The sequence below is a fragment of the Oncorhynchus tshawytscha genome, unplaced genomic scaffold (genome assembly GCF_018296145.1).
Source record: "Oncorhynchus tshawytscha isolate Ot180627B unplaced genomic scaffold, Otsh_v2.0 Un_contig_2596_pilon_pilon, whole genome shotgun sequence".
In the NCBI taxonomy this organism is placed as follows: domain Eukaryota; kingdom Metazoa; phylum Chordata; class Actinopteri; order Salmoniformes; family Salmonidae; genus Oncorhynchus; species Oncorhynchus tshawytscha.
In genome coordinates, this window is record NW_024609319.1 from 56,593 (window position 1) to 83,385 (window position 26,793).

At 40.4% G+C, this 26,793-nt stretch overlaps 1 protein-coding gene across 1 annotated transcript; it reads left to right on the forward strand.

Annotated features, from left to right (window-relative positions):
• LOC121844592 (NLR family CARD domain-containing protein 3-like) lies at positions 1–26,571 on the forward strand (the record flags this gene model as incomplete). The annotated part of the gene is made up of 8 exons (XM_042314857.1): positions 1–76; positions 1,705–1,842; positions 11,034–11,150; positions 14,047–14,163; positions 14,487–14,571; positions 14,700–14,922; positions 15,283–17,053; positions 26,535–26,571. Coding segments are annotated over exons 2-8 (2,472 nt in total), but the record flags the coding sequence as incomplete, so codon positions are not given.
• Between the last annotated feature and the right edge of the window lie 222 nt (positions 26,572–26,793).

Below are 26,793 nucleotides of genomic sequence, written 5' to 3' on the forward strand. Positions count from 1 at the left end.
AAGTTGTTCTTTTGTTCAGGATCCATTGTGAGACGACAGAGCAGAAAACACTATATGGAGATTATTGAAAAATAAAGTAAGTATTTCTGAACAATAATCTATTCTAATGGACAGAGTAAGAGAATGAATATCTGGAATGAGATATTACTAGTTAGTAGAACTGCTACTTGAGCTGAGTTGCTGACAGACAGCAGTTTCAAAGTGTAAACTAATCAGTAGTCCGACATGTTATCAGTAACACGTCTGGTAAAGATGGTGGAGGAGCTTTTCAATGATATGATTTTATGTTTATCTCAGGGTTTCTCCATCCTTTTGTTCTTACCAGCACTTACACACCTGATTCAACTAATCATCAAATATTATGTGAACCGACCTGAACAGGTTTAGGCTGGTCATCTATGATATATAGGCTGTAGCTGAGGTATAGACCCTGATCTGCATATCACTAACAAACTGCTATTATACATTATAACCTAGTCTACTTTACATAATGTAACATCTACATATCACTAACAACCCACTACTATACATTATAATCTAGTCTACTTTACATAATATAACATCTACATATCACTACCAACCCACTACAATACATTATAACCTAGTCTACTTTACATAATATAACATATCACTACCAACTATACATTATTCTGTCTACATTTTCTTTAAACCTTTATTTAACTCGGCAAGTCAGTTAAGAACAAATTCTTACTTTCATTGACAGCCTAGGAACAGTGGGTTAACTGCCTGTTAAGGGGCAGAACGACAGATTTGTACCTTGTCAGCTCGGGGATTTGAACTTGCAACCTTCTGGTTACTAGTCCAACGCTCTAAAAACTAGGCTACCCTGCCGCTACTACTCTACATTCAAATAAGTGTGAGACATTGCCTTGTGTTGCTGTACTGTCTATAACTACCTTAACAAACAGTGACTTATTATTATTATTATTATTGTTGCTGTACTGTCTATAACTACCTTATTATTGTTCTATAACTACCTTAACAAACAGTGACTTATTATTATTATTATTATTATTGTTATTATTGTTGCTGTACTGTCTATAACTACCTTAACAAACAGTGACTTATTATTATTATTATTATTGCTGCACAGTTACCATGGAGATGTCATTTCATAACTACATATTCATGTGATGCATTAAATCACCTGACTGTTTCTATATATCTGTTAGTAAATGTTTCTAAGAGATAATTAATAAATGACAACACTTGACATTCAATAATTAGTTGTCACTGTGTTAACCACAACCAACATGTTGGATCTCTGTTTAGTTGTTACTGTGTTAACCACAACCAACATGTTGGATCTCTGTTTAGTTGTTACTGTGTTAACCACAACCAACATGTTGGATCTCTGTTTAGTTGTCACTGTGTTAACCACAACCAACATGTTGGATCTCTGTTTAGTTGTCACTGTGTTAACCACAACCAACATGTTGGATCTCTGTTTAGTTGTCACTGTGTTAACCACAACCAACATGTTGGATCTCTGTTTAGTTGTCACTGTGTTAATAACCACAACCAACATGTTGGATCTCTGTTTAGTTGTCACTGTGTTAATAACCACAACCAACATGTTGGATCTCTGTTTAGTTGTCACTGTGTTAACCACAACCAACATGTTGGATCTCTGTTTAGTTGTCACTGTGTTAACCACAACCAACATGTTGGATCTCTGTTTAGGAGTCAGTGCTCTAGAATGAGTCGCTCTGGGAAGAGAGAGGAGGGACCTGCCTTTAAAAGGCGTCTCTCTGGGGAGAGAGAGGGGGCCCCTGCCTCTAAAATGTGTCTCTCTGGGGAACATGACACCAAAGCTAAGAGGTGAGATGACAATTTTTAAAAGAATAATTAAGAGTTTATTTCCAAAATGCATCACATTTGCTTTTTTCATCAGAAATGGTTGCTCATGGGTACCTTCAAAATTACTGTTCTCAGATTTTTAATTAATAGATTTTAGATGGGTATATCTTTATTAAATTATTATTACTATTATTATCAGTTAATAGATTTTAGATGGGTATATCTTTATTATTATTACTATTATTATCAGTTAATAGATTTTAGATGGGTATATCTTTATTAAATTACTATTATTACAGCATGTCCTCTTTTTCAAGACGTGGCCGATTTTAAAACTGCCTGAATACATTTTTAAAATAAGATTCATTTATTTTTTTACGACATTGTTTCTGAATGGCTGCTGGGTAATTTGATTTGCATTGATATCTTCATTTGTAGACATCGGATTGAGTGAAAGCTGCGCAGGTTCACTGAGTTGCAAACCAAATGGACAGGTCTAGCTCATTGATTAGCTACGTATGACCTATTTTAGCCTTATTTTTTTTGCCTATTTAGGAAATAATATTATGTTAGTAAATACCATTATTGTACTAAATAGCATTTAGATTATTTTGTTAATCACAACCTAAGCATTTTGCTTTTATTGTTTTGTTATTTTATTATATTTATTATTGCAAGAACAACAAGACACATTAGTTTTATTTTTTCAAATGTGGTTTGGACCAGTTTGAATTGGCGTGTGATAGATGGGGCAGGTTTGAGACTGATCTAAGGAATGAACAAGAAAAATACACTTTATTTCTCAAGTGCCTCACCAACGTCTGTAGGTGAATTAATAACTTTTAATTGCTAAATATTTTCAATAGATGGCAGCACATGACCACGAAGCATCAGTTATAGGCTACAAGCAGCAATATGATGGACCATGAAGTTATATCATTATGATGGCTGAACAAGCAGCAATATGATGGACCATGAAGCATCAGTTATTCTACATAGCAATATGATACCAATAGCAAGCAGCAATGATGGACCATGAAGCATCAGTTATAGTCTACAAGCAGCAGTATGATGGACCATGAAGCATCAGTTATAGGCTACAAGCAGCAATATAATTGACATAAAATAGCATACAACCACAGACTATATGTCCCATGATTTTCTAAAATGGTCACTCATTACTTTAGTTAGCTATATATCTTGTATTTGGGCTGTGTTGCTTTTGGGAGAGCAAAGAATAGTGACTATAGCAGGTATTGAACCCCGGGTAAATTATCACTAGTCAGAACCTCAACCTTAGTATAAATGCATTATAAAAAATAATCTTAATATCTGATATTGAGAGTAAACAACCTCGGAATAGAAAAGACAAGAATGCGACTTCCAGCCCGCCAATAAATTACATCATGCAAACCTCGCTGTTAGCAAATTAACCCCAACAGGCCCCTTGAGAAGGCAGAGTGACGACACAAGCTTTTTAGCGGGGCTGAGTTGACTACTAGCGAGAGAAGGCAGAGTAACGACACAAGCTTTTAGCGGGGCTGGGTTGACTACTAGCGAGAGAAGGCAGAGCGGGTCGATGCTGGTTGATGAATTTGACAATGAATGTACCTGGAAAATATGTTTTTCTCAACCAGGTGACTGAATTAATGTTCAGGTTTATTGCTAATCGTTAAATTAATAAAGTATAATTTCAAACATGAGCATAAAAACAGGTAATAATAAACATGAATCATTATATTACTTCACAGTAATCTGTTAAATGCTTTTTCAGTCCTTCCTCTTGTGTTAGCAGTGTGGAAAGGGACAGGAAGAAGCACACAGGAGTTTTCCTGTGAGGGGAGTGGTGGTGTATCCAGGGAGAAAACTAAACTAATCTTCTGAAATGTCATTTGTGGTCTTATGCTGCCATCTATTGGAATTATGTAGCAACTGCAGTAGTACTGAATAATGTGTTATTGCTTACTAAATTACTAAGAATTGCAAGATATAACATTTTGTGGTTCATTTTACCACTTACGACCATAAAATAACAATTTATAGCATAACACACAATGAAACTAACATCAACCAAAAACACATACAATTAGATAATTATTTTAAAAAATTAACTATTTAATTAGATGGGTGACATTACCTGCCAAAATAACAGCCCTGTAGACAAAAAAGAGCTCTCCAGTAGGAACCAAAACATTCAAAGGTCATTTTGTCAAAAGTGAGGTTACAAGTTTATCATCGTTCAAAGCAGAATTACTTTCCCATTGTTCCTCAACTGTAGTGTCTGATATACCATTGTTCCTCAACTGTAGTGTCTGATATACCATTGTTCCTCAACTGTAGTGTCTGATATACCATTGTTCCTCAACTGTAGTGTCTGATATACCATTGCTTCCTCAACTGTAGTGTCTGATATACCATTGTTCCTCAAATATACTATTGTTCCTCAACTGTAGTGTCTGATATACCATTGTTCCTCAACTGTAGTGTCTGATATACCATTGTTCCTCAACTGTAGTGTCTGATATACCATTGTTCCTCAACTGTAGTGTCTGATATACCATTTTCCTCAACTGTAGTGTCTGATATACCATTGTTCCTCAACTGACATTAGTGTCTGAATGGCTATACCATAATTCCTCAACTGTAGTGTCTGATATACCATTGTTCCTCAACTGTAGTGTCTGATATACCATTGTTCCTCAACTGTAGTGTCTGTATACCATTGTTCCTCAACTGTAGTGTCTGATATACCATTGTTCCTCAACTGTAGTGTCTGATATACCATTGTTCCTCAACTGTAGTGTCTGATATACCATTGTTCCTCAACTGTAGTGTCTGATATACCATTGTCCTCAACTGTAGTGTCTGATATACCATTGTTCCTCAACTGTAGTGTCTGATATACCATTGTTCTGATAACTGTACTGATATACCATTGTTCCTCAACTGTAGTGTCTGATATACCATTGTTCTCAACTCAACTGTAGTGTCTGATATACCATTGTTCCTCAACTTTAGTGTCTGATATACCATTGTTCCTCAACTGTAGTGTCTGTATATACCATTGTTCCTCAACTGTAGTGTCTGATATACCATTGTTCCTCACTGTAGTGTTATATTTGTTCCTCAACTGTAGTTCTGATTACCATTGTTCCTTGTTATTCTGATATACCATTGTTCCTCAACTTAGTGCAAGATACAACTCAACTGTAGTGTCTTATACCATTTTCCTCAACTGTAGTTTGATATACCATTGTTCCTCAACTGTAGTGTCTGATATACCATTGTTCCTCAACTTAGTGTCTGATATACCATTGTTCCTCAACTGTAGTGTCTGATAACCATTGTTTCAATACCATTGTTCCCAACTGTAGTGTCTGATATACCATTGTTCCTCAACTTAGTGTCTGATATACCATTGTTCCTCAACTGTAGTGTCTGATATACCATTGTTCCTCAACTGTAGTGTCTGATATACCATTGTTCCTCAACTGTATGTCTGATATACCATTGTTCCTCAACTGTAGTGTCTGATATACCATTGTTCCTCAACTGTAGTTCAGATATACCATTGTTCCTCAACTGTATGTCTGATATGTATGATACCATTGTTCCTCAACTGAATCAACTGTAGATATACCATTGTTCCTCAACTCTGATATACCATTGTTCCTCAATCTGTCTGATATACCATTGTTCCTCAACTGTAGTGTCTGATATACCATTGTTCCTCAACTGTAGTGTCTGATATACCATTGTTCCTCAACTGTAGTGTCTGATATACCATTGTTCCTCAACTGTAGTGTCTGATATACCATTGTTCCTCAACTGTAGTGTCTGATATACCATTGTTCCTCAACTAGTGTCTGATATACCATTGTTCCTCAACTGTAGTGTCTGATATACCATTGTTCCTCAACTGTAGTGTCTGATATACCATTGTTCCTCAACTGTAGTGTCTGATATACCATTGTTCCGAGAAATACCATTGCTGTCTGATATACCATTGTTCCTCACTTGTGTCTCTATACCATTGTTCCTCAACTGTAGTGTCTGATATACCATTGTTTCCTAAAACCTGTTCCTCAACTGATGTCTATACCATTGTTCCTCAACTGTAGTGCTGATATACCATTGTTCCTCAACTGTAGTACTGATATAATTGTTTATAGTGCTGATATACCATTGTTCCTCAAATTAGTGTCTGATATACCATTGTTCCTCAAAGTGTCTGATAACCATTGTTCCTCAACAGGTGTGTCTGAATATACCATTGTTCCTCACTGTAGTGTCTTTATACCATTGTTCCTAACTGTAGTGTCTGATATACCATTGTTCCTCAACTGTAGTGTCTGATCCTCAATACCATTGTTCCTCAACTGTAGTGTCTGATATACCATTGTTCCTCAACTGTCCTAAATATACCATTGTTCCTCAACTGTAGTCTGAATACCATTGTTCCTCAACTGTAGTGTCTGATATCATTGTTCCTCAACTGTAGTGTCTGATATAATTGTTTAACTGTAGTGTCTGAATACCATTGTTCCTCAACTGTAGTGCACTGATATACCATTGTTCCTCAACTGTAGTGTCTGATATACCATTGTTCCTCAACTGTAGAAAACCAAACTGTAGTGTCTCATTGTTCCTCAACTGTAAATTGTTCATCAACTGTAATAACCATCCTCAATTGGAATTTTTCCTCAAAGTGTCTGAATACCATTGTTTCAACTGTAGTGTCTTATACCATTGTTCCTCAACTGTAGTGTCTGATATACCATTGTTCCTCAACTGTAGTTCTGATATACCATTGTTCCTCAACTGTGTCTAATATACCATTGTTCCTCAACTGTAGTGTCTGATATACCATTGTTCCTCAACTGTACAATGTCTGATATACCATTGTTCCTCAACTGTAGTGTCTGATATACCAACTTAGTCTCCTCATCTGTAGTGTCTGATATACCATTGTTTCAACTGTAGTGTCTGATATACCATTGTTCCTCAACTGTAGTGTCTGATATACCATTGTTTTGTAGTGTCTGATATAATTGTTCCTCAACTGTAATATACCATTGTTCCTCAACAGTGTCTGATATACCATTGTTCCTCAACTGTAGTGTCTGATATACCATTGTTCCTCAACTGTAGTGTCTGATATACCATTGTTCCTCAACTGTAGTGTCTGATATACCATTGTTCCTCAACTGTAGTGTCTGATATACCATTGTTCCTCAACTGTAGTGTCTGATATACCATTGTTCCTCAACTGTAGTGTCTGATATACCATTGTTCCTCAACTGTAGTGTCTCAACTGTAGTGTCTGATATACCATTGTTCCTCAACTGTAGTGTCTGATATACCATTGTTCCTCAACTGTAGTGTCTGATATACCATTGTTCCTCATTGTTCCTCAACTGTAGTGTCTGATATACCATTGTTCCTCAACTGTAGTGTCTGATATACCATTGTTCCTCAACTGTAGTGTCTGATATACCATTGTTCCTCAACTGTAGTGTCTGATATACCATTGTTCCTCAACTGTAGTGTCTGATATACCATTGTTCCTCAACTGTAGTGTCTGATATACCATTGTTCCTCAACTGTAGTGTCTGATATACCATTGTTCCTCAACTGTAGTGTCTGATATACCATTGTTCCTCAACTGTAGTGTCTGATATACCATTGTTCCTCAACTGTAGTGTCTGATATACCATTGTTCCTCAACTGTAGTGTCTGATATACCATTGTTCCTCAACTGTAGTGTCTGATATACCATTGTTCCTCAACTGTAGTGTCTGATATACCATTGTTCCTCAACTGTAGTGTCTGATATACCATTGTTTCAACTGTAGTGTCTGATATACCTCCTCAACTGTAGTGTCTGATATACCATTGTTCCTCAACTGTAGTGTCTGATATACCATTGTATAAAACCTAGCAGTCTATACCATTGTTCCTCAACTGTAGTGTCTGATATACCATTGTTCCTCAACTGTAGTGTCTGATATACCATTGTTCCTCAACTGTAGTGTCTGATATAATTGTTCCTCAACAGTAGTGTCTGATTCCTCTCAACTGTAGTGTCTGATATACCATTGTTCCTCAACTGTAGTGTCTGATATAATTGTTCCTCAACTGTAGTGTCTGATATACCATTGTTCCTCAACTGTAGTGTCTGATATACCATTGTTCCTCAACTGTAGTGTCTGATATACCATTGTTCCTCAACTGTAGTGTCTGATATACCATTGTTCCTCAACTGTAGTGTCTGATATACCATTGTTCCTCAACTGTAGTGTCTGATATACCACTGTAGTGTCTGATATACCACTGTAGTGTCTGATATACCACTGTAGTGTCTGATATACCACTGTAGTGTCTGATATACCACTGTAGTGTCTGATATACCACTGTAGTGTCTGATATACCACTGTAGTGTCTGATATACCACTGTAGTGTCTGATATACCATTATCTAGCTCTGAGCTCTACTTTTATCTTAGCCTACCTTTAACAATCAGCTGAATATATTATTACTGTAAAAACCTCAGCTAGATATTATTACTGTTAAAACCAGCAGATATATATTATTACTGTGTAAAACCCAGAAAAACACTGTGTAAAAGAGCAGATATATTATTACTGTATAAAACCAGCAACTAATTAACCAAAAACACAGATAATATTATTACTGTATAGCCTACTTTATTACTGTATAAAACCAGCAGATATAGCTACTATACTGTATAAAACCAGCAGATATATATTATTACTGTATAAAACCAGCAGTATATTATTACTGTATAAAACCAGCAGATGTATAACTGTATAAAACCAGCAGATGTACTAGCCTACTGTATAAAACCAGCAACTATTATTACTGTAAAAACCCCTAAGCTAGACTAGCCTACTTAAAACAGCAGATAATTAACAAAAACACCTAAGCAGATAGCCTACTTTAACAACAGCTAACTAAAAACCAAAACACCCCTAAGCTAGACTAGCCTACTGTATAAAACCAGCTAACTAACCAACCAAAAACACCCCTAAAAACTAGCCTACTTTAACAATATAACTAATTACCAACCAAAAAACCCCTAAGCAGACTATTATTACTGTATAAAACAGCTAATAACTAATAAAACTGTATAAAACCAGCAGATATATATTATTACTAACCAAAAAATAAAATCCAAAAACACAGCTTTAACAACAACTATAGTGGGTATATATTCTAATTACTGTATAAAACCAAAAACTACCTGATTTCACTAGTGTATGCAGATATATATTATTACTGTGTAAAACCCCAGTACTACTGATTTCCCACCAGCAACAAATAAATTACCATAAAACCTAAACTACATTACTCACAGGTGATGGCAAATATATTATGAGGTGCTAAAACAAAAGCAGTAGGTTAAGACACAAAGTGAGGCAGATATATATTATTACAGAGTAAAACCTACAGTACATGCATTTACAGAGGCAGATTAGCTTATTACTGCATAAAACCTAGCAGTACTGGGATTTTCTAGACCAGGCAGATATAACTGTATTAGGGTATAAAACCAGCAGGTGATTCCTCTGAGTGAGGCAGATTATATTATTACTGTATAAAACCTAGCAGTACTACTGATTCCTCTGAGAGTGAGGCAGATATATATTATTATGTATAAAACCTAGCAGTACTACTGATTTCTCTGAGAGAGAGGCAGATATATAGCTGTTACGAACACTTTTGGGACAGTCTAGGGGATGGTAAGACACACATAACTCATGCAAACACACAGTAAAAGTGTGGAAATAACAGGATAAAACAAACACACAGGATAAACACACGGTAACACAGGATAAAGCTGGACACACAGGAAAGAAACAATAAACACAGGATAAACACACACACAGGATAAACACACACACAGGATAAACACACACACAGGATAAAAAATACAGGATAAACGCCCAGTTCTAACAGTGATTTAACAAAGTCACACAGGATAAACACACCCAGGATAAACACTTGTCTTGGTTTCCCCTTTTTCCCACCAGGAAAACACAAACACCATAACCAAAAACACACACACAGGATGACAAAGTGCTATGGGTGCTAAACACAAACAGGAAAAAAGTCCTACAGAGGTTAAGACACAAAAGAGGGGTAAAAACACACAGTCCTACAGGATACCTGTATCCACAATTTAGCAAATACCCATGATTTGTCTCTCTGAAATGAAACCATCAAGTGATAGATTTTAAACAAATACATGTCTGTCATTGAAACAACACCATGTCATGATTATATAGTGAACAACCCCATGTCATGATTATATAGTGAACAACCCCATGTCATGATTATATAGTGAAACAAACACAGGAACAACCCCATGTCATGATTATATAGTGAACAACCCCATGTCATGATTATATGAAATGAAAACACCATGTCATGATTTTATATATTGAACAACCCCATGTCATGATTATATAGTGAACAACCCCATGTCATGATTATATAGTGAACAACCCCATGTCATGATTATATAGTGAACAACCCCATGTCATGATTATATAGTGAACAACCCATGTCATGATTATATGTCATGATTATATAGTGAACAACCCCATGTCATGATTATATAGTGAACAACCCCATGTCATGATTATATAGTGAACAACCCCATGTCATGATTATATAGTGAACAACCCCATGTCATGATTATATAGTGAACAACCCCATGTCATGATTATATAGTGAACAACCCCATGTCATGATTATATAGTGAACAACCCCATGTCATGATTATATAGTGAACAACCCCATGTCATGATTATATAGTGAACAACCCCATGTCATGATTATATAGTGAACAACCCCATGTCATGATTATATAGTGAACAACCCCATGTCATGATTATATAGTGAACAACCCCATGTCATGATTATATAGTGAACAACCCCATGTCATGATTATATAGTGAACAACCCCATGTCATGATTATATGGAAAAACACAACAGTCTCTTTCAGCAAATTATTTTTTTGCTTACAGCAAATTTAAGGACATTTCTGAAAAGTGAAAAATGACACACTGCTCGCGCCGTTAACTAACGTCTGGAAGTCAGTTCTATTTGTGAAACTCTTCTTATGTTTCCCCATCTGAGCTCAGAGTAGATGAGAGATGTAATGTTTGTCTCTGTTGTGTTGAAGTCCAATCAAGCAGGAGAGACCAGCCTCCCCTGTTCCCAGCTGTGTGTCCATGAAGAGTGACCGGTCTATGGGTGTACCTATACACTTTAGAGAGGGAGACTTTTCTACTGAACAAAGGTAAGAAGAACTCATGGGTCCTGGTCAGTGAGTTAAACAACACTGTCTATAGTCATTTCTCCTCTCACATTTTCCCATTTCTATTTGTTGTTTTCAAAATCCATAGGCTAATCATTTTGTCCATTTTTCTAGTCCTAAAACAATATTGAACAAACACACCATTCCCTCCCTGTGTGTGTGTGTGTGTGTGTATTTTGTGTGTGTGTGTGTGTGTGTGTGTGTGTGTGTGTGTGTGTGTGTGTGTGTGTGTGTGTGTGTGTGTGTGTGTGTGTGTGTGTGTGTGTGTGTGTGTGTGTGTGTACAGTCCCTGGATGAGGAGATGTAATCTCTATCCTTATTGCCAAGTCACGTTTACCCCTACCTACATGTACATACACTGCTCAAAAAAATAAAGGGAACACTAAAATAACACATCCTAGATCTGAGTGAATGAAATATTCTTATTAAATAATACTTTTTTCTTTACATAGTTGAAAGTACTGACAACAAAATCACACAAAAATTATCAATGGAAATCAAATTGATCAACCCATGGAGGTCTGGATTTGAGTCACACTCAAAATTAAAGTGGAAAACCACACTACAGGCTGATCCAACTTTGATGTAATGTCCTTAAAACAAGTCAAAATGAGGCTCAGTAGTGTGTGTGGCCTCCACGTGCCTGTCTGACCTCCCTACAACGCCTGGGCATGCTCCTGATGAGGTGGCGGATGGTCTCCTGGGGATCTACGCTCCCAGACCTGAACTAAAGCATCTGCCAACTCCTGGACAGTCTGTGGTGCAACGTGGTGTTGGTGGATGGAGCGAGACATGATGTCCCAGATGTGCTCAATTGGATTCAGGTCAGGAAGGGAACGGGCGGGCCAGTCCATAGCATCAATGCCTTCGTCTTGCAGGAACTGCTGACACACTCCAGCCACATGAGGTCTAGCATTGTCTTGCATTAGGAGGAACCCAGGGCAGAACCGCACCAGCATATGGTCTCACAAGGGGTCTGAGGATCTCATCTCGGTACCTAATGGCAGTCAGGCTACCTCTGGCGAGCACATGGAGGGCTATGCGGCCCCCAAAGAAATGCTACCCCACACCATGACTGACCCACTGCCAAACCGGTCATGCTGGAGGATGTTGCAGGCAGACTAAACCACGTATCTACCACAGACTCTGTCACGTCTGTCACATGCTCAGTGTGAACCTGCTTTCATCTGTGAAGAGCAAACCAGTGATTTGCCAATCTTGTTCTCTGGCAAATCCAAACGTCCTGCACGGTGTTGGGCTGTAAGCACAACCCCCACCTGTGGACGTTGGGCCCTCATACCACCCTCATGGAGTCTGTTTCTGACCGTTTGAGCAGACACATGCACATTTGTGGCCTGCAGGAGGTCATTTTCAGGGCTTTGGCAGTGCTCCTCCTGCTCCTCCTTGCACAAAGGCGGATGTAGCGGTCCTGCTGCTGGGTTGTTGCCTTCCTACGGCCTCCACATCTCTCAGTACTGGTCTCCTGATTACCTCAACTACCTGGTACCCTGCACATTGACCAGTACTCTCCTAGTCTCATTAGCGCCTCCATGCTCTGGACACTCCTTATAGCTGACAGACACAGCTCAGTAAACCTTCTTGCCACAGTCTCATTATTCCCAACTGAGTACCCTGCACATTACCAGTAGCCACTTATAGTGGGTTATTACTCAACGTACCATGCTGCCACTAGAGTGAAACTCAGTACCGCCAGCATTCAAAAGTGACCAAAACATCAGCCAGGAAGCATAGGAACTGAGAAGTGGTCTGTGGTCCCCACCTGCAGAACCACTCCTTTATTGGGGGTGTCTTGCTAATTGCCTATAATTTCCACCTGTTGTCTATTCCATTTGCACAACAGCATGTGAAATGTATTGCCAATCAGTGTTGCTTCCTAAGTGGACAGTTTGATTTCACAGAAGTGTGATTGACTTGGAGTTACATTGTGTTGTTTAAGTGTTCCCTTTATTTTTTTGAGCAGTGTAATATTATATTGAATAAATGCATTGATGTTCACATTAGTTTAACAAAATGACCATACTCCTTATATCTCTATTGACCTCAACTACCTGGTACCCTGCACATTGACTCAGTACTGGTACTCTTATAGTCTCATTATTGTTTGGAGACCCTAATTGACTCAGTACAAGTATCCTTATACCTCATTATTACCTCAACTACCTGGTACCCCTGCAAAATGACTCAGTACTGGTACTCCTTATAGTCTCATTATTACCTCAACTACCTGGTACCCTGCACATTGACTCAGTACTGGTACTCCTTATAGTCTCATTATTACCTCAACTACCTGGTACCTCTACCCCAGGCTAAAAACACATGATGATTTCAAAACTAAATGTTTAAATACAGATCTTATATTACTGTATTTAATAATGGTTTAAAAAAAATTCTATTGATGTCTAATGTATCATTTGTACAGTTCTTTATGAAACTCTGTATTTATTTGTTACATTTGAGGCAGATATATATTATTACTGTGTAAAACCTAGCAGTACTACTGATTTCTCTGAGAGTGAGGCAGATATATATTATTACTGTGTAAAACCTAGCAGTACTACTGATTTCTCTGAGAGTGAGGCAGATATATATTATTGCTGTATAAAACCTAGCAGTACTACTGATTTCTCTGAGAGTGAGGCAGATATATATTATTGCTGTATAAAACCTAGCAGTACTACTGATTTCTCTGAGAGTGATATTATTTGTTTCTCTGAAATGAAACCATCAAGTGATAGATTTTAAACAAATACATTTCTGAAAAGTGATATATTTATTGCATTTGGAATGAAACTCATCCTATGTTTCCCAATCTGAGCTGAGAAGATGAGATGTAATGTTTGTATCTGTTGTGTTGAAGCCCAATCAAGCAGGAGAGACCAGCCTCCCCTGTTCCCAGCTGTGTGTCCATGAAGAGTGACTGGTCTATGGATCAACCTATATTCTTTAGAGGGGGAGACTTTTCTACTGAACAAAGGTAAGAAGAACTCATGGGTCCTGGTCAGTGAGTTAAACAACACTGTCTCTAGTAATTTCTCCGCTCACATGTTCCCATTTATTTTTGTTTTCATAATCCATAGGCTAATCCTTATGTCCATTTCCATAGTCCTATAACAATATTAAACAAACACAACTTTCCCTCTCTGTCTGCCTGCCTGCCTGTTTGTCTGTTTTTTTTCTGTCTGTCTGTCTGTCTGTCTGTGTGTGTGTGTGTGTACGTGTGTGTGTGTGTGTGTACAGTCCCTGGATGAGGAGATGTAATCTCTATCCTATCTATCTAATCTCATGTTTTGTCCACAGAAACCAACAGGAGAGATCAGAGTCAGAGATTCTCAGTGGTCAGTCTTCCCAGAGTCATCAAACAGACCTGGCCTCCATATTCAGTGTATGTGGTCCTGTTATGTACATTTCTTTTTGTTTACCTAAAGAAAAGTTGATCTGTCAATCATTCATTAACGTGTTAATGACAAAGCATTTAGTCTCTTGCTTAATTTATTTACTTGATTATTTCAGTTGCTTGAGGAGAATATTATGACATTTGTGAGGAACGAGCTGAAGATGTTCAAGAGGATTCTTCGTCCAGAACTCCCAGAAGGCTTTGAGAGTCAGAAGCAGGAAGTGGTGGACGCTGAAGATGAGAAGCAGGAGAGCAGTGCCAGAGAGGGGGCTCTGAAGATCACACTGCACATCCTGAGGAAAATGAACCAGAAGGAGCTTGCTGACACACTGGAGAAATGTAAGATCTGTCTGCCTCATGTTGAATGATGTTTTATAACATTTAAAAGCTGTAGCTAAAGTACAGCTGAAGTAGCTGTGCATCTCAATGATATTGAAACAGCCTTAACACAACATCTAGTGACCTCATCAAGTAGCAGCAGGGATGTGTTGTGTTGATTCATTTAGAGAGAGACAACATTAATAATACCAATAATAATATAATCAGTCACACCAGTCTGTAATGCATTATGAAAACGTTTACACATTTATACAGTCAGTTAAGAGAATAAATTATTATAATTTAAAACTTTATAACAGTCCTACAACACTCTAGGCATTAAAACATACATAATATTAATATTATTTGTGTTATTTCTAGATTCAGATGATCCTGCTGTGATTTGCCAACGTGAACTCAAATCTAATCTAAAGAAGAAGTTTCAATGTGTATTTGAGGGGATCGCTAAACAAGGAAACCCAACACTTCTCAATAAGATCTACACAGAGCTCTACATCACAGAGGGTGGAACAGGAGAGGTCAATAATGAACATGAGCTGAGACAGATTGAAACAACAACCAGGAAACAAGCAAGACCAGAGACTGCAATCAAATATAACGACATCTTCAAACCCTTAACTGGACAAGACAAACGTATCAGAACTGTGCTGACAAAGGGAGTCGCTGGCATTGGAAAAACAGTCTCTGTGCAGAAGTTCATTCTGGACTGGGCTGAAGGAAAAGCAAATCAGGATGTCCAATTTGTATTTTCATTCCCTTTCCGGGAGCTGAATTTGATGAAAGAGGACAAACACACTTTGATTGATCTTCTCAATCACTTCTCAGTGGAAACCAAACAATCAAGAATCTCCAACTACCACAAGTACAACGTTGTGTTCATCTTTGATGGTCTGGATGAATGCCGACTGCCCCTAGACTTCCAGAAGAACAAGATCTGTTGTGACGTCACAGAGTCAACCTCAGTGGATGTTCTGCTGACAAATCTCATCAAGGGAAATCTGCTTCCCTCTGCTCTCCTCTGGATAACTACCCGACCTGCAGCAGCCAATAAGATCCCTTCAGTGTGTGTTGACCAGGTGACAGAGGTACGAGGGTTCAATGACCCACAGAAGGAGGAGTACTTCAGGAAGAGATTCAGTGATGAGGACCTGGCCAGCAGAATCATCTCACACATAAAGACATCAAGGAGCCTCCACATCATGTGCCACATTCCAGTCTTCTGTTGGATTTCTGCAATAGTCCTTGAACACATGCTGAAACATAAGAGAGAAGAGATGCCCAAGACTCTGACTGAGATGTACACACACCTTGTGGTGTTTCATACCAAACAGAAGAATGAAAAGTATCTTGGGAAAGAAGAGACAGGTCCACACTGGAATAAAGAGAGCATTCTGTCACTGGGAAAACTGGCTTTTCAACAGCTTGTGAATGGCAACCTAATTTTCTATGACGAAGACCTGAAAGAGGCTGGCATTGATGTCAATGAAGCCTCAGTGTACTCAGGATTGTGCACACAGCTCTTTAAAGAGGAACGTGGGCTGTACCAGGAAAAGGTGTACTGCTTTGTTCATCTAAGCATTCAGGAGTTTCTGGCTGCTGTATATGTGTTCCTCTCATTCATCAACAACAATGAGAATCTAATGGATGAACTGCAAACAAAAAACAACTCTGAAGTTACTGTCTACAAGAGTGCTGTGGATAAAGCATTACAAAGTGAGACAGGAAACCTGGACCTTTTCCTCCGCTTCCTTCTGGGCCTCTCACTGGAGTCCAATCAGAAGCACTTACGAGGCCTACTGACAAAGACAAGAAGCAGCTCACAGAGCCATGAAGAAACAGTCAAGTACATCAAGGAGAAGATCAGGGAGAATCCCTCTCCAGAGAGGAGCATCAATCTGTTCCACTGTCTGAATGAACTGAATGACCATTCTCTAGTGGAGGAGATCCAAAGCTACCTGAGCTCAGGAAGTCTCTCAAAACCCAACCTGTCACCTGCACAGTGGTCAGCTCTGGTCTTTGTGTTGCTGACTTCAGAAAAGGAGCTGGATGTGTTTGACCTGAAGAAATACTCCAGATCAGAGGAAGGTCTTCTGAGGCTGCTGCCAGTGGTCAAAGCCTCCAGAGCTGCTCTGTGAGTAAATAAAATGACCTATAAGAACTAATCATCAGGAAGAAATATTCAGTTTAGAGAAAAATATGTATTATAATATGTAAATAATATTATAATGAATAACATATTCAATAAATTCATTGATTTTCACATTAGTATAACTTTATGACCATACAATTCAAGGAGACAGAAGATGAATCTATATGTTGTTTAGAGAATAAACCAAATGCATCTGCCATTGTCCTTCTACACTACTGGTGTTAAATTAACAGTGTGTTTGTGAAGTCATGATGATCTCTTTGTCAGGCTGTCAGGCTGTGGACTCACAGAGGAAGGCTGTGCTTCTCTGGTCTCAGCTCTGAAGTCAAACCCCTCACACCTGAGAGAGCTGGATCTGAGTAACAATGACCTGAAGGATTCAGGAGTGAAGCTGCTCTCTGCTGGACTGGGGAATCCCCACTGTAAACTGGAGACTCTGAGGTCCGTATTCCTGTAGTTAGTCAACAAGTGATAACTGTTCACCAGATCCACATGTGTTTACCAGGCACACATAGTCCACACCATATGTGTTTGGACAGTGAAGCTTACAGTTTTACATGTGGTGCTCTGCTCCAGCATTTTGGATTTGAGATAGAATGTTTCATATTAGGCGACAGTACAGAATGCCACCTTTTATTTGAAGATATTTATACATATACTTTATGTACGTATTTCTCTTAATTATTTGGACAAATTCACTTACATTGTATTTTTTATTTTAGTTCACCTTTATTTAACCAGGTAGGCTAGTTGAGAACAAGTTCTCATTTGCAACTGCGACCTGGCCAAGATAAAGCATAGCAGTGTGAACAGACAACACAGAGTTACATATGGAGTAAACAATTAACAAGTCAATAACACAGTAGAAAAAAAGGGAGTCTATATACATTGTGTGCAAAAGGCATGAGGAGGTAGGCGAATAATTACAATTTTGCAGATTAACACTGGAGTGATAAATGATCAGATGGTCATGTACAGGTAGAGATATTGGTGTGCAAAAGAGCAGAAAAGTAAATAAAAAAAAAACAGTATGGGGATGAGGTAGGTAAAAATGGGTGGGCTATTTACCGATAGACTATGTACAGCTGCAGCGATCGGTTAGCTGCTCAGATAGCAGATGTTTGAAGTTGGTGAGGGAGATAAAAGTCTCCAACTTCAGCGATTTTTGCAATTCGTTCCAGTCACAGGCAGCAGAGAACTGGAACGAAAGGCGGCCAAATGAGGTGTTGGCTTTAGGGATGATCAGTGAAATACACCTGCTGGAGCGCGTGCTACGGGTGGGTGTTGCCATCGTGACCAGTGAACTGAGATAAGGCGGAGCTTTACCTAGCATGGACTTGTAGTTGACCTGGAGCCAGTGGGTCTGGCGACGAATATGTAGCGAGGGCCAGCCGACTAGAGCATACAGGTCGCAGTGGTGGGTGGTATAAGGTGCTTTAGTGACAAAACGGATGGCACTGTGATAAACTGCATCCAGTTTGCTGAGTAGAGTGTTGGTAGCAATTTTGTAGATGACATCGCCGAAGTCGAGGATCGGTAGGATAGTCAGTTTTACTCGGGTAAGTTTGGCGGTGTGAGTGAAGGAGGCTTTGTTGCGGAATAGAAAGCCGACTCTAGATTTGATTTTCGATTGGAGATGTTTGACATGAGTCTGGAAGGAGAGGTTACAGTCTAGCCAGACACCTAGGTACTTATAGATGTCCACATATTCAAGGTCGGAACCATCCAGGGTGGTGATGCTTGTCAGGCGTGCGGGTGCAGGCAGCGAACGGTTGAAAAGTATGCATTTGGTTTTTACTAGCGTTTAAGAGCAGTTGGAGGCCACGGAAGGAGTGTTGTATGGTATTGAAGCTCGTTTGGAGGTTAGATAGCACAGTGTCCAAGGATGGGCCGGAAGTATATAGAATGGTGTCGTCTGCGTAGAGGTGGATCAGGGAATCGCCCGCAGCAAGAGCAACATCATTGATATATACAGAGAAAAGAGTCGGCCCGAGAATTGAAGCCTGTGGCACCCCCATAGAGACTGCCAGAGGACCGGACAGCATGCCCTCCGATTTGACACCCTGAACTCTGTCTGCAAAGTAGTTGGTGAACCAGGCAAGGCAGTCATCCGAAAAACCGAGGCTACTGAGTCTGCCGATAAGAATATGGTGATTGACAGAGTCGAAAGCCTTGGCAAGGTCGATGAAGACGGCTGCACAGTACTGTCTTTTATCGATGGCGGTTATGATATCGTTTAGTACCTTGAGCGTGGCTGAGGTGCACCCGTGACCGGCTCGGAAACCAGATTGCACAGCGGAGAAGGTACGGTGGGATTCGAGATGGTCAGTGACCTGTTTGTTGACTTGGCTTTCGAAGACCTTAGAAAGGCAGGGTAGGATAGATATAGGTCTGTAACAGTTTGGATCCAGGGTGTCTCCCCCTTTGAAGAGGGGGATGACTGCGGCAGCTTTCCAATCCTTAGGGATCTCAGACGATATGAAAGAGAGGTTGAACAGGCTGGTAATAGGGGTTGCAACAATGGTGGCAGATAGTTTCAGAAATAGAGGGTCCAGATTGTCAAGCCCAGCTGATTTGTACGGGTCCAGGTTTTGCAGCTCTTTCAGAACATCTGCTATCTGGATTTGGGTAAAGGAGAACCTGGAGAGGCTTGGGCGAGTAGCTGCGGGGGGGGGCGGAGCTGTTGGCCGAGGTTGGAGTAGCCAAGCGGAAGGCATGGCCAGCCGTTGAGAAAGGCTTGTTGAAGTTTTCGATAATCATGGATTTATCGGTGGTGACCGTGTTACCTAGCCTCAGTGCAGTGGGCAGCTGGGAGGAGGTGCTCTTGTTCTCCATGGACTTCACAGTGTCCCAGAACTTTTTGGTGTTGGAGCTACAGGATGCAATTTTCTGCCTGAAGAAGCTGGCCTTAGCTTTCCTGACTGACTGCGTGTATTGGTTCCTGACTTCCCTGAACAGTTGCATATCGCGGGGACTATTCGATGCTATTGCAGTCCGCCACAGGATGTTTTTGTGCTGCTCGAGGGCAGTCAGGTCTGGAGTGAACCAAGGGCTATATCTGTTCTTAGTTCTGCATTTTTTGAACGGAGCATGCTTATCTAAAATGGTGAGGAAGTTACTTTTAAAGAATGACCAGGCATCCTCAACTGACGGGATGAGGTCAATGTCCTTCCAGGATACCCGGGCCAGGTCGATTTAGAAAGGCCTGCTAACAGAAGTGTTTTAGGGAGCGTTTGACAGTGATGAGGGGTGGTCGTTTGACTGCGGCTCCGTAGCGGATACAGGCAATGAGGCAGTGATCGCTGAGATCCTGGTTGAAGACAGCGGAGGTGTATTTGGAGGGCCAGTTGGTCAGGATGACGTCTATGAGGGTGCCCTTGTTTACAGATTTAGGGTTGTACCTGGTGGGTTCCTTGATGATTTGTGTGAGATTGAGGGCATCTAGCTTAGATTGTAGGACTGCCGGGGTGTTAAGCATATCCCAGTTTAGGTCACCTAACAGAACAAACTCTGAAGCTAGATGGGGGGGCGATCAATTCACAAATGGTGTCCAGGGCACAGCTGGGAGCTGAGGGGGGTCGGTAGCAGGCGGCAACAGTGAGAGACTTATTTCTGGAGAGTAATTTTCAAAATTAGTAGTTCGAACTGTTTGGGTATGGACCTGGAAAGTATGACATTACTTTGCAGGCTATCTCTGCAGTAGACTGCAACTCCTCCCCCTTTGGCAGTTCTATCTTGAAAGAAGATGTTATTGTTGGGTATGGAAATCTCTGAATTTTTGGTGGCCTTCCTGAGCCAGGATTCAGACACAGCAAGGACATCAGGGTTAGCAGAGTGTGCTAAAGCAGTGAGTAAAACATATTTAGGGAGGAGGCTTCTGATGTTGACAAGCATGAAACCAAGGCTTTTTCGATCACATAAGTCAACAAATGAGGGTGCCTGGGGACATGCAGGGCCTGGGTTTACCTCCACATCACCCGCGGAACAGAGGAGGAGTAGTATGAGGGTGCGGCTAAAGGCTATCAAAACTGGTTGCCTAGAGCGTTGGGAACAGAGAATAAAAGGAGCAGATTTCTGGGCATGGTAGAATATATTCAGGGCATAATGCGCAGACAGGGGTATGGTGGGGTGCGGGTACAGCGGAGGTAAGCCCAGGCACTGGGTCATGATGAGAGAGGTTGTATCTCTGGACATGCTGGTTGTAATGGGTGAGGTCACCACATGTGTGGGAGGTGGGACAAAGGAGGTATCAGGGGTATGAAGAGTGGAACTCCATTAGGGGCTCCATTGTAAACTAAAACAATGATAACTAACCTGAACAACAGTATACAAGGCATATTGACATTTGAGAGAGACATACAGCGAGGCATACAGTAATCACAGGTGTTGAATTGGGAGAGCTAGCTAAAACAGTAACTAAAACAGTAGGTGAGACAACAACAGCTAATCAGCTAGCACAACAACAGCAGGTAAAATGGCGTTGACTAGGCAGGGAGGGTCGGTTTATCTACACACAGAGCCTGAGTGCGGCTGGGGCCGACAGATAAAATATAAACAAGCAGAATGGAGTACCGTGATTAATGGACAGTCCAGCATGCATCAGCTATGTAGCCAAGTGATCAGTGAAGATGAGAAGTACGAGACTGGAAACAAAGTATACTACAAAGTGTACTACAAACGAGTTGACTGTCAAGTGTGGAAAGGTAGTCATTGGCAGAGATGGTGTGGTGATATTTGTGAGACACGGAGGCACCATTTTTAAGGTGCATCACTCAAGATTGTGGAAAGTAAATTATCAACAAGATGGAGGGTCTGTTGCTGAGAATCAGCCTCCTACTGAAATTGACAAAAAGGACACATTATTAATAACCTCTTGGGATAGGGGGAAGCATTTTCACTTTTGGATAAATAGCGTGCCCAATTTCAACTTCCTGCTACTCATGCCAAGAATATAAGATATGCATATTATTAGTAGATGTGGATAGAAAACACTCTGAAGTTTCTAAAACTGTTTGAATCATGTCTGTGAGTATAACAGAACTTATGTAGCAGGCAAAACACCGAGGACTAACCATTCAGATTTTTTTATTTTTTTAAGGTCACTGTCTGTTCAATGATTTCTCAATGGGAAACGATATTTCTTAGGCAACTTGTTTGCAGTTCCTACCGCTTCCACTGGATGTCACCAGACTTTGGAATTTGGTTTAGGTTAATCCTTTGTGCAATGAAGAAGTACGGCCATCTTGGAACAGGGTAACGTTATGTGTACTGTTAATAGTTGCGCAAGACTTGAAAAGTAGCTTTAGTTTGTGATCCTCCTGTATTGAAAATAGATAGACCCGTCTTCAATTTGATTGGTTATTAACGTTTAAAAATACCTAAAGTTGTATTAAAAAAGTCGTTTGAAATGTTTTGGCAAAGTTTACAGGTACATTTTGAGATATTTTGTAGTGACGTTGAGCATTTTGGAAGCTGTTTTTTTTCTGGATCAAACAAATAAATGGACATTTTGGATATATATCGACGGAATTAATCAAACAAAAGGACCATTTGTGATGTTTATGGGACATATTGGCCAACAAAAGAAGCTTGTCAAATGTAAGGGATGATTTATATTTTATTTCTGCGTTTTGTGTGGTGCCTGCAGGGTTGAAATATGCTATTGTCTCTTTGTTTACTGTTGTGCTATCATCAGATAATAGCTTCTTATGTTTTCGCCGAAAAGCCTTTGACCAGGTGAGACATTTGCGTCCCGCCTATCCCAGAGAGTTAACAGACACAAGACTACCAGAAACTGACACTGGAAGTGGAGCAGAGACCTTCAACCATGCCACTGGTAATACTGTTGAGGGTTCAAATGAGGAAAACGTTCAACAACAGACACATGTGTTAAGACAACATGGTTGTTCCAATCTGAAAACTGGACAAACTGTTAAATACATGGACAGAGAAAGTGGTATTCCAAACACAGCAACCGTCACTGGACGAGCAGGAAAAGCCAAAGGAAAACACCAGAACTGGTCCAACTTGCAGTACTCTGAACCAGCTACACTTTCTTGTACAACAGGGTCAGCTGACCTGTCACTCAGATTTCAACCAATGAAAAATCATAGAACACAGAATGACATTCAAAATGATGATGTACTTGAAACAAATGATGTTTCATTTGACTCTAAACTAGATGAGCTCAGTAATTAGAGAAAAAATTGAATGTTTGAGGAAGTGAAAGACATTGGCCAAAAATGTGTCTCAACAAGTTGGGTGTGTCCCTTAAAGAACTGGAATAGTGCCAAAAGACTTATCTAGTGGCTAGAGGTTTAGAGAAGCTGGCTGCTAAACAACTCCCAAAAGACTCATCTAGTGGCTAGAGGTTTAGAGGAGCTGGCTGCTAAACAACTCCCAAACGACTAATCTAGTGGCTAGAGGTTTAGAGGAGCTGGCTGCTAAACAACTCCCAAACGACTCATCTAGTGGCTAGAGGTTTAGAGGAGCTGGCTGATAAACAACTCCCAAAAGACTCATCTAGTGGCTAGAAGTTTAGATGAGCTGGCTGCTAAACAACTCCCAAACGACTCATCTAGTGGCTAGAGGTTTAGAGGAGCTGGCTGATAAACAACTCCCAAAAGACTCATCTAGTGGCTAGAGGTTTAGATGAGCTGGCTGCTAAACAACTCCCAAACGACTCATCTAGTGGCTAGAGGTTTAGAGGAGCTGGCTGCTAAACAACTCCCAAACGACTCATCTAGTGGCTAGAGGTTTAGAGGAGCTGGCTGCTAAACAACTCCCAAACGACTCATCTAGAGGAGCTGGTGGCTAGTGGCTAGAGGTTTAGAGGAGCTGGCTGCTAAACAACTCCCAAACGACTCATCTAGTGGCTAGAGGTTTAGAGGAGCTGGCTGCTAAACAACTCGACTCATCTAGTGGCTAGAGGTTTAGAGGAGCTGGCTGCTAAACAACTCCCAAACGACTCATCTAAAGGTTTAGAGGAGCTGGCTGCTAAAAGACTCATCTAGTGGCTAGAGGTTTAGACTCCCAAAGACTCATCTAGTGGCTAGAGGTTTAAGGAGCTGGCTGCTAAACAACTCCCAAAAGACTCATCTAGTGGCTAGAGGTTTAGAGGAGCTGGCTGCTAAACAACTCCCAAACGACTCATCTAGTGGCTAGAGGTTTAGAGGAGCTGGCTGCTAAACAACTCCCAAACGACTCATCTAGTGGCTAGAGGTTTAGAGGAGCTGGCTGCTAAACAACTCCCAGACGACTCATCTAGTGGCTAGAGGTTTAGAGGAGCTGGCTGATAAACAACTCCCAAAAGAGTTGGCGCCTCAGAGTCTCTCAGATTGCTGCTGACAGTGAACTGCCAGAAACAATGGAAACTTAATTCCATATTCATCAAATCTGCATTTTTGCAGGAAACAGAGCATCAAGGGACATTCACATCTGACCTCCGCCTGAAGCTAAGGGCGAAGGAACACTGTGGAAACTAAAAAGGTGTGTGTCTGGCCTGGCAGGTGCATCACTCTACTGGTACAGCAAAGTCAAGGCAACAGTGCTGAGTACAGGTGGAGAAGCATCACAAGTGGATCCTGCAGTTTTCTATTGGCTTGACTGGAGGACTTACCTGTCATGTTGATGACTTCATCTGGGGTGGCTCACAGACCTTCGCTACAACTGTGATTCCACACCTCAAAGCTGTTTTCCTGGTCCACCACAAAGGAGCAGCTTGCTGACTGTCTGACTACAAAGGGAGCATCAGGTCTTGTGCTCCTAAAGACTCTCAGTAATGGGAAGTGGCAGCTTGCTGACTGTCTGACTACAAAGGGAGCATCAGGTCTTGTGCTCCTAAAGACTTGTAGACTGTCTGACTACAAAGGGAGCATCAGGTCTTGTGCTCCTAAAGACTGGAACGTGGCAGCAGACTGTCTGACTACAGTAATGGAAAGGAGCAGCTTGTAGACTGTCTGACTACAAAGGGAGCAAGGTCTTGTGCTCCTAGAGAGCAGTAATGGGAAGTGGCAGCTTGCTGACTCAGCATCAGGTCTTGTGCTCCTAAAGACTCTCAGTAATGGGAAGTGGCAGCTTGCTGACTGTCTGACTACAAAGGGAGCATCTGGTCTTGTGCTCCTAAAGACTCTCAGTAATGGGAAGTGGCAGCTTGCTGACTGTCTGACTACAAAGGGAGCATCTGGTCTTGTGCTCCTCTCTAAAGACTCTCAGAGCATAATGTGCTCCTAAAGACTCTCAGTAATGGAACGTGGCAGCTTGACAAACACAAATATAAACTGAGTCACACAACCCATTTGTAATGAGGAACTTAAATAATACTTGGGACATTTCATTATTTTGTTGTTTAATTTGTCTTTAAAGAAACGTGGGAAATTGTTAAGTTCATGTTTTAAGTATCCCTATATTTCTGTTACTACAGTGATATCACTCTGTTATTATTAGTACAACTGGGAGTGTCAGTGTTGATGAACCTGGCCTGAGTGTCATGGCAACCATTTGTATTGTATTTTATTTCACCAGGTAGGTGAAATAACCAGGTAGACCTTTATTTAACCAGGTATTTAACCAGGTATTTAACCAGGTAGACTAGTTGATAACAAGTTCTCATTTGCAACTGCGACCTGGCCAAGATAAAGCATAGCAATTCGACACATACAACAACACAGAGTTACACATGGAATAAACAAAACATAGTCAATAATACAGTAGAACAAAAGCAAAACAAAAAGTTTATATACAGTGAGTGCAAATGAGGTAAGTTAAGGAAATAAATAGGCCATGGTGGCAAAGTAATTACAATATAGCAATTAAACACTGGAATGGTAGATCGGCAGAAGATGAATGTGCAGGTTGAGATACTGGGGTGCAAAGGAGCAAAATAAATAAATAAATACCAGTATGGGGATGAGGTAGGTAGATGGGCTGTTTACAGATGGGCTATGTACAGGTGCAGTGATCTGTACGTTGCTCTGACAGCTGGTGCTTTAAAGCTAGTGAGGGAGATATGAGTCTCCAGCTTCAAAGATTTTTGCAATTTGTTCCAGTCATGGGCAGCAGAGAACTGAAGGAAAGACGACCAAAGGAGGTGTTGTGTATCGTGGAATTGTGGAAATACGGTGGAGTAAACGTTGTTCAACTGGAACACGTTGTGTTATTTTGAGTGAACACTGTATATTCAATACAATCTAAATCTGATACCTCACTGTCTGTCTTTTGACTGATACTGCTTTTTAAACTGGTCTGGTCAGGCTATTCAAATATTTGTACTGTACATGTTTCTATCTACAAGCAATATTTTGATGTTTTGTCATTTCTAATATTGATAGCTATGCATTAATGAATGCATGTATGGCATGTTTCAGGACACTGATATATCTGAATGTGTTGAAAAAATTTACTGCCACTATTTTCACCACCAAAGAAATTCAGTGTGATTTTAATCTGATTTGACTCTTTGCAGGCTGTCAGGCTGTCTAGTCACAGAAGAAGGCTGTGCTTCTCTGTTCTCAGCTCTGAGGTCAAACCCCTCACACCTGAGAGAGCTGGATCTGAGTAACAATGACCTGAAGGATTCAGGAGTGGAGCTGCTCTCTGCTGGACTGGGGAATCCCCACTGTAAACTGGAGACTCTGAGGTCAGTATTCCTGTAGTTGGTCAACAAGTGATAACTGTTCACCAGATCCACATGTGTTTACCAGACACATAGTCCACACCACATG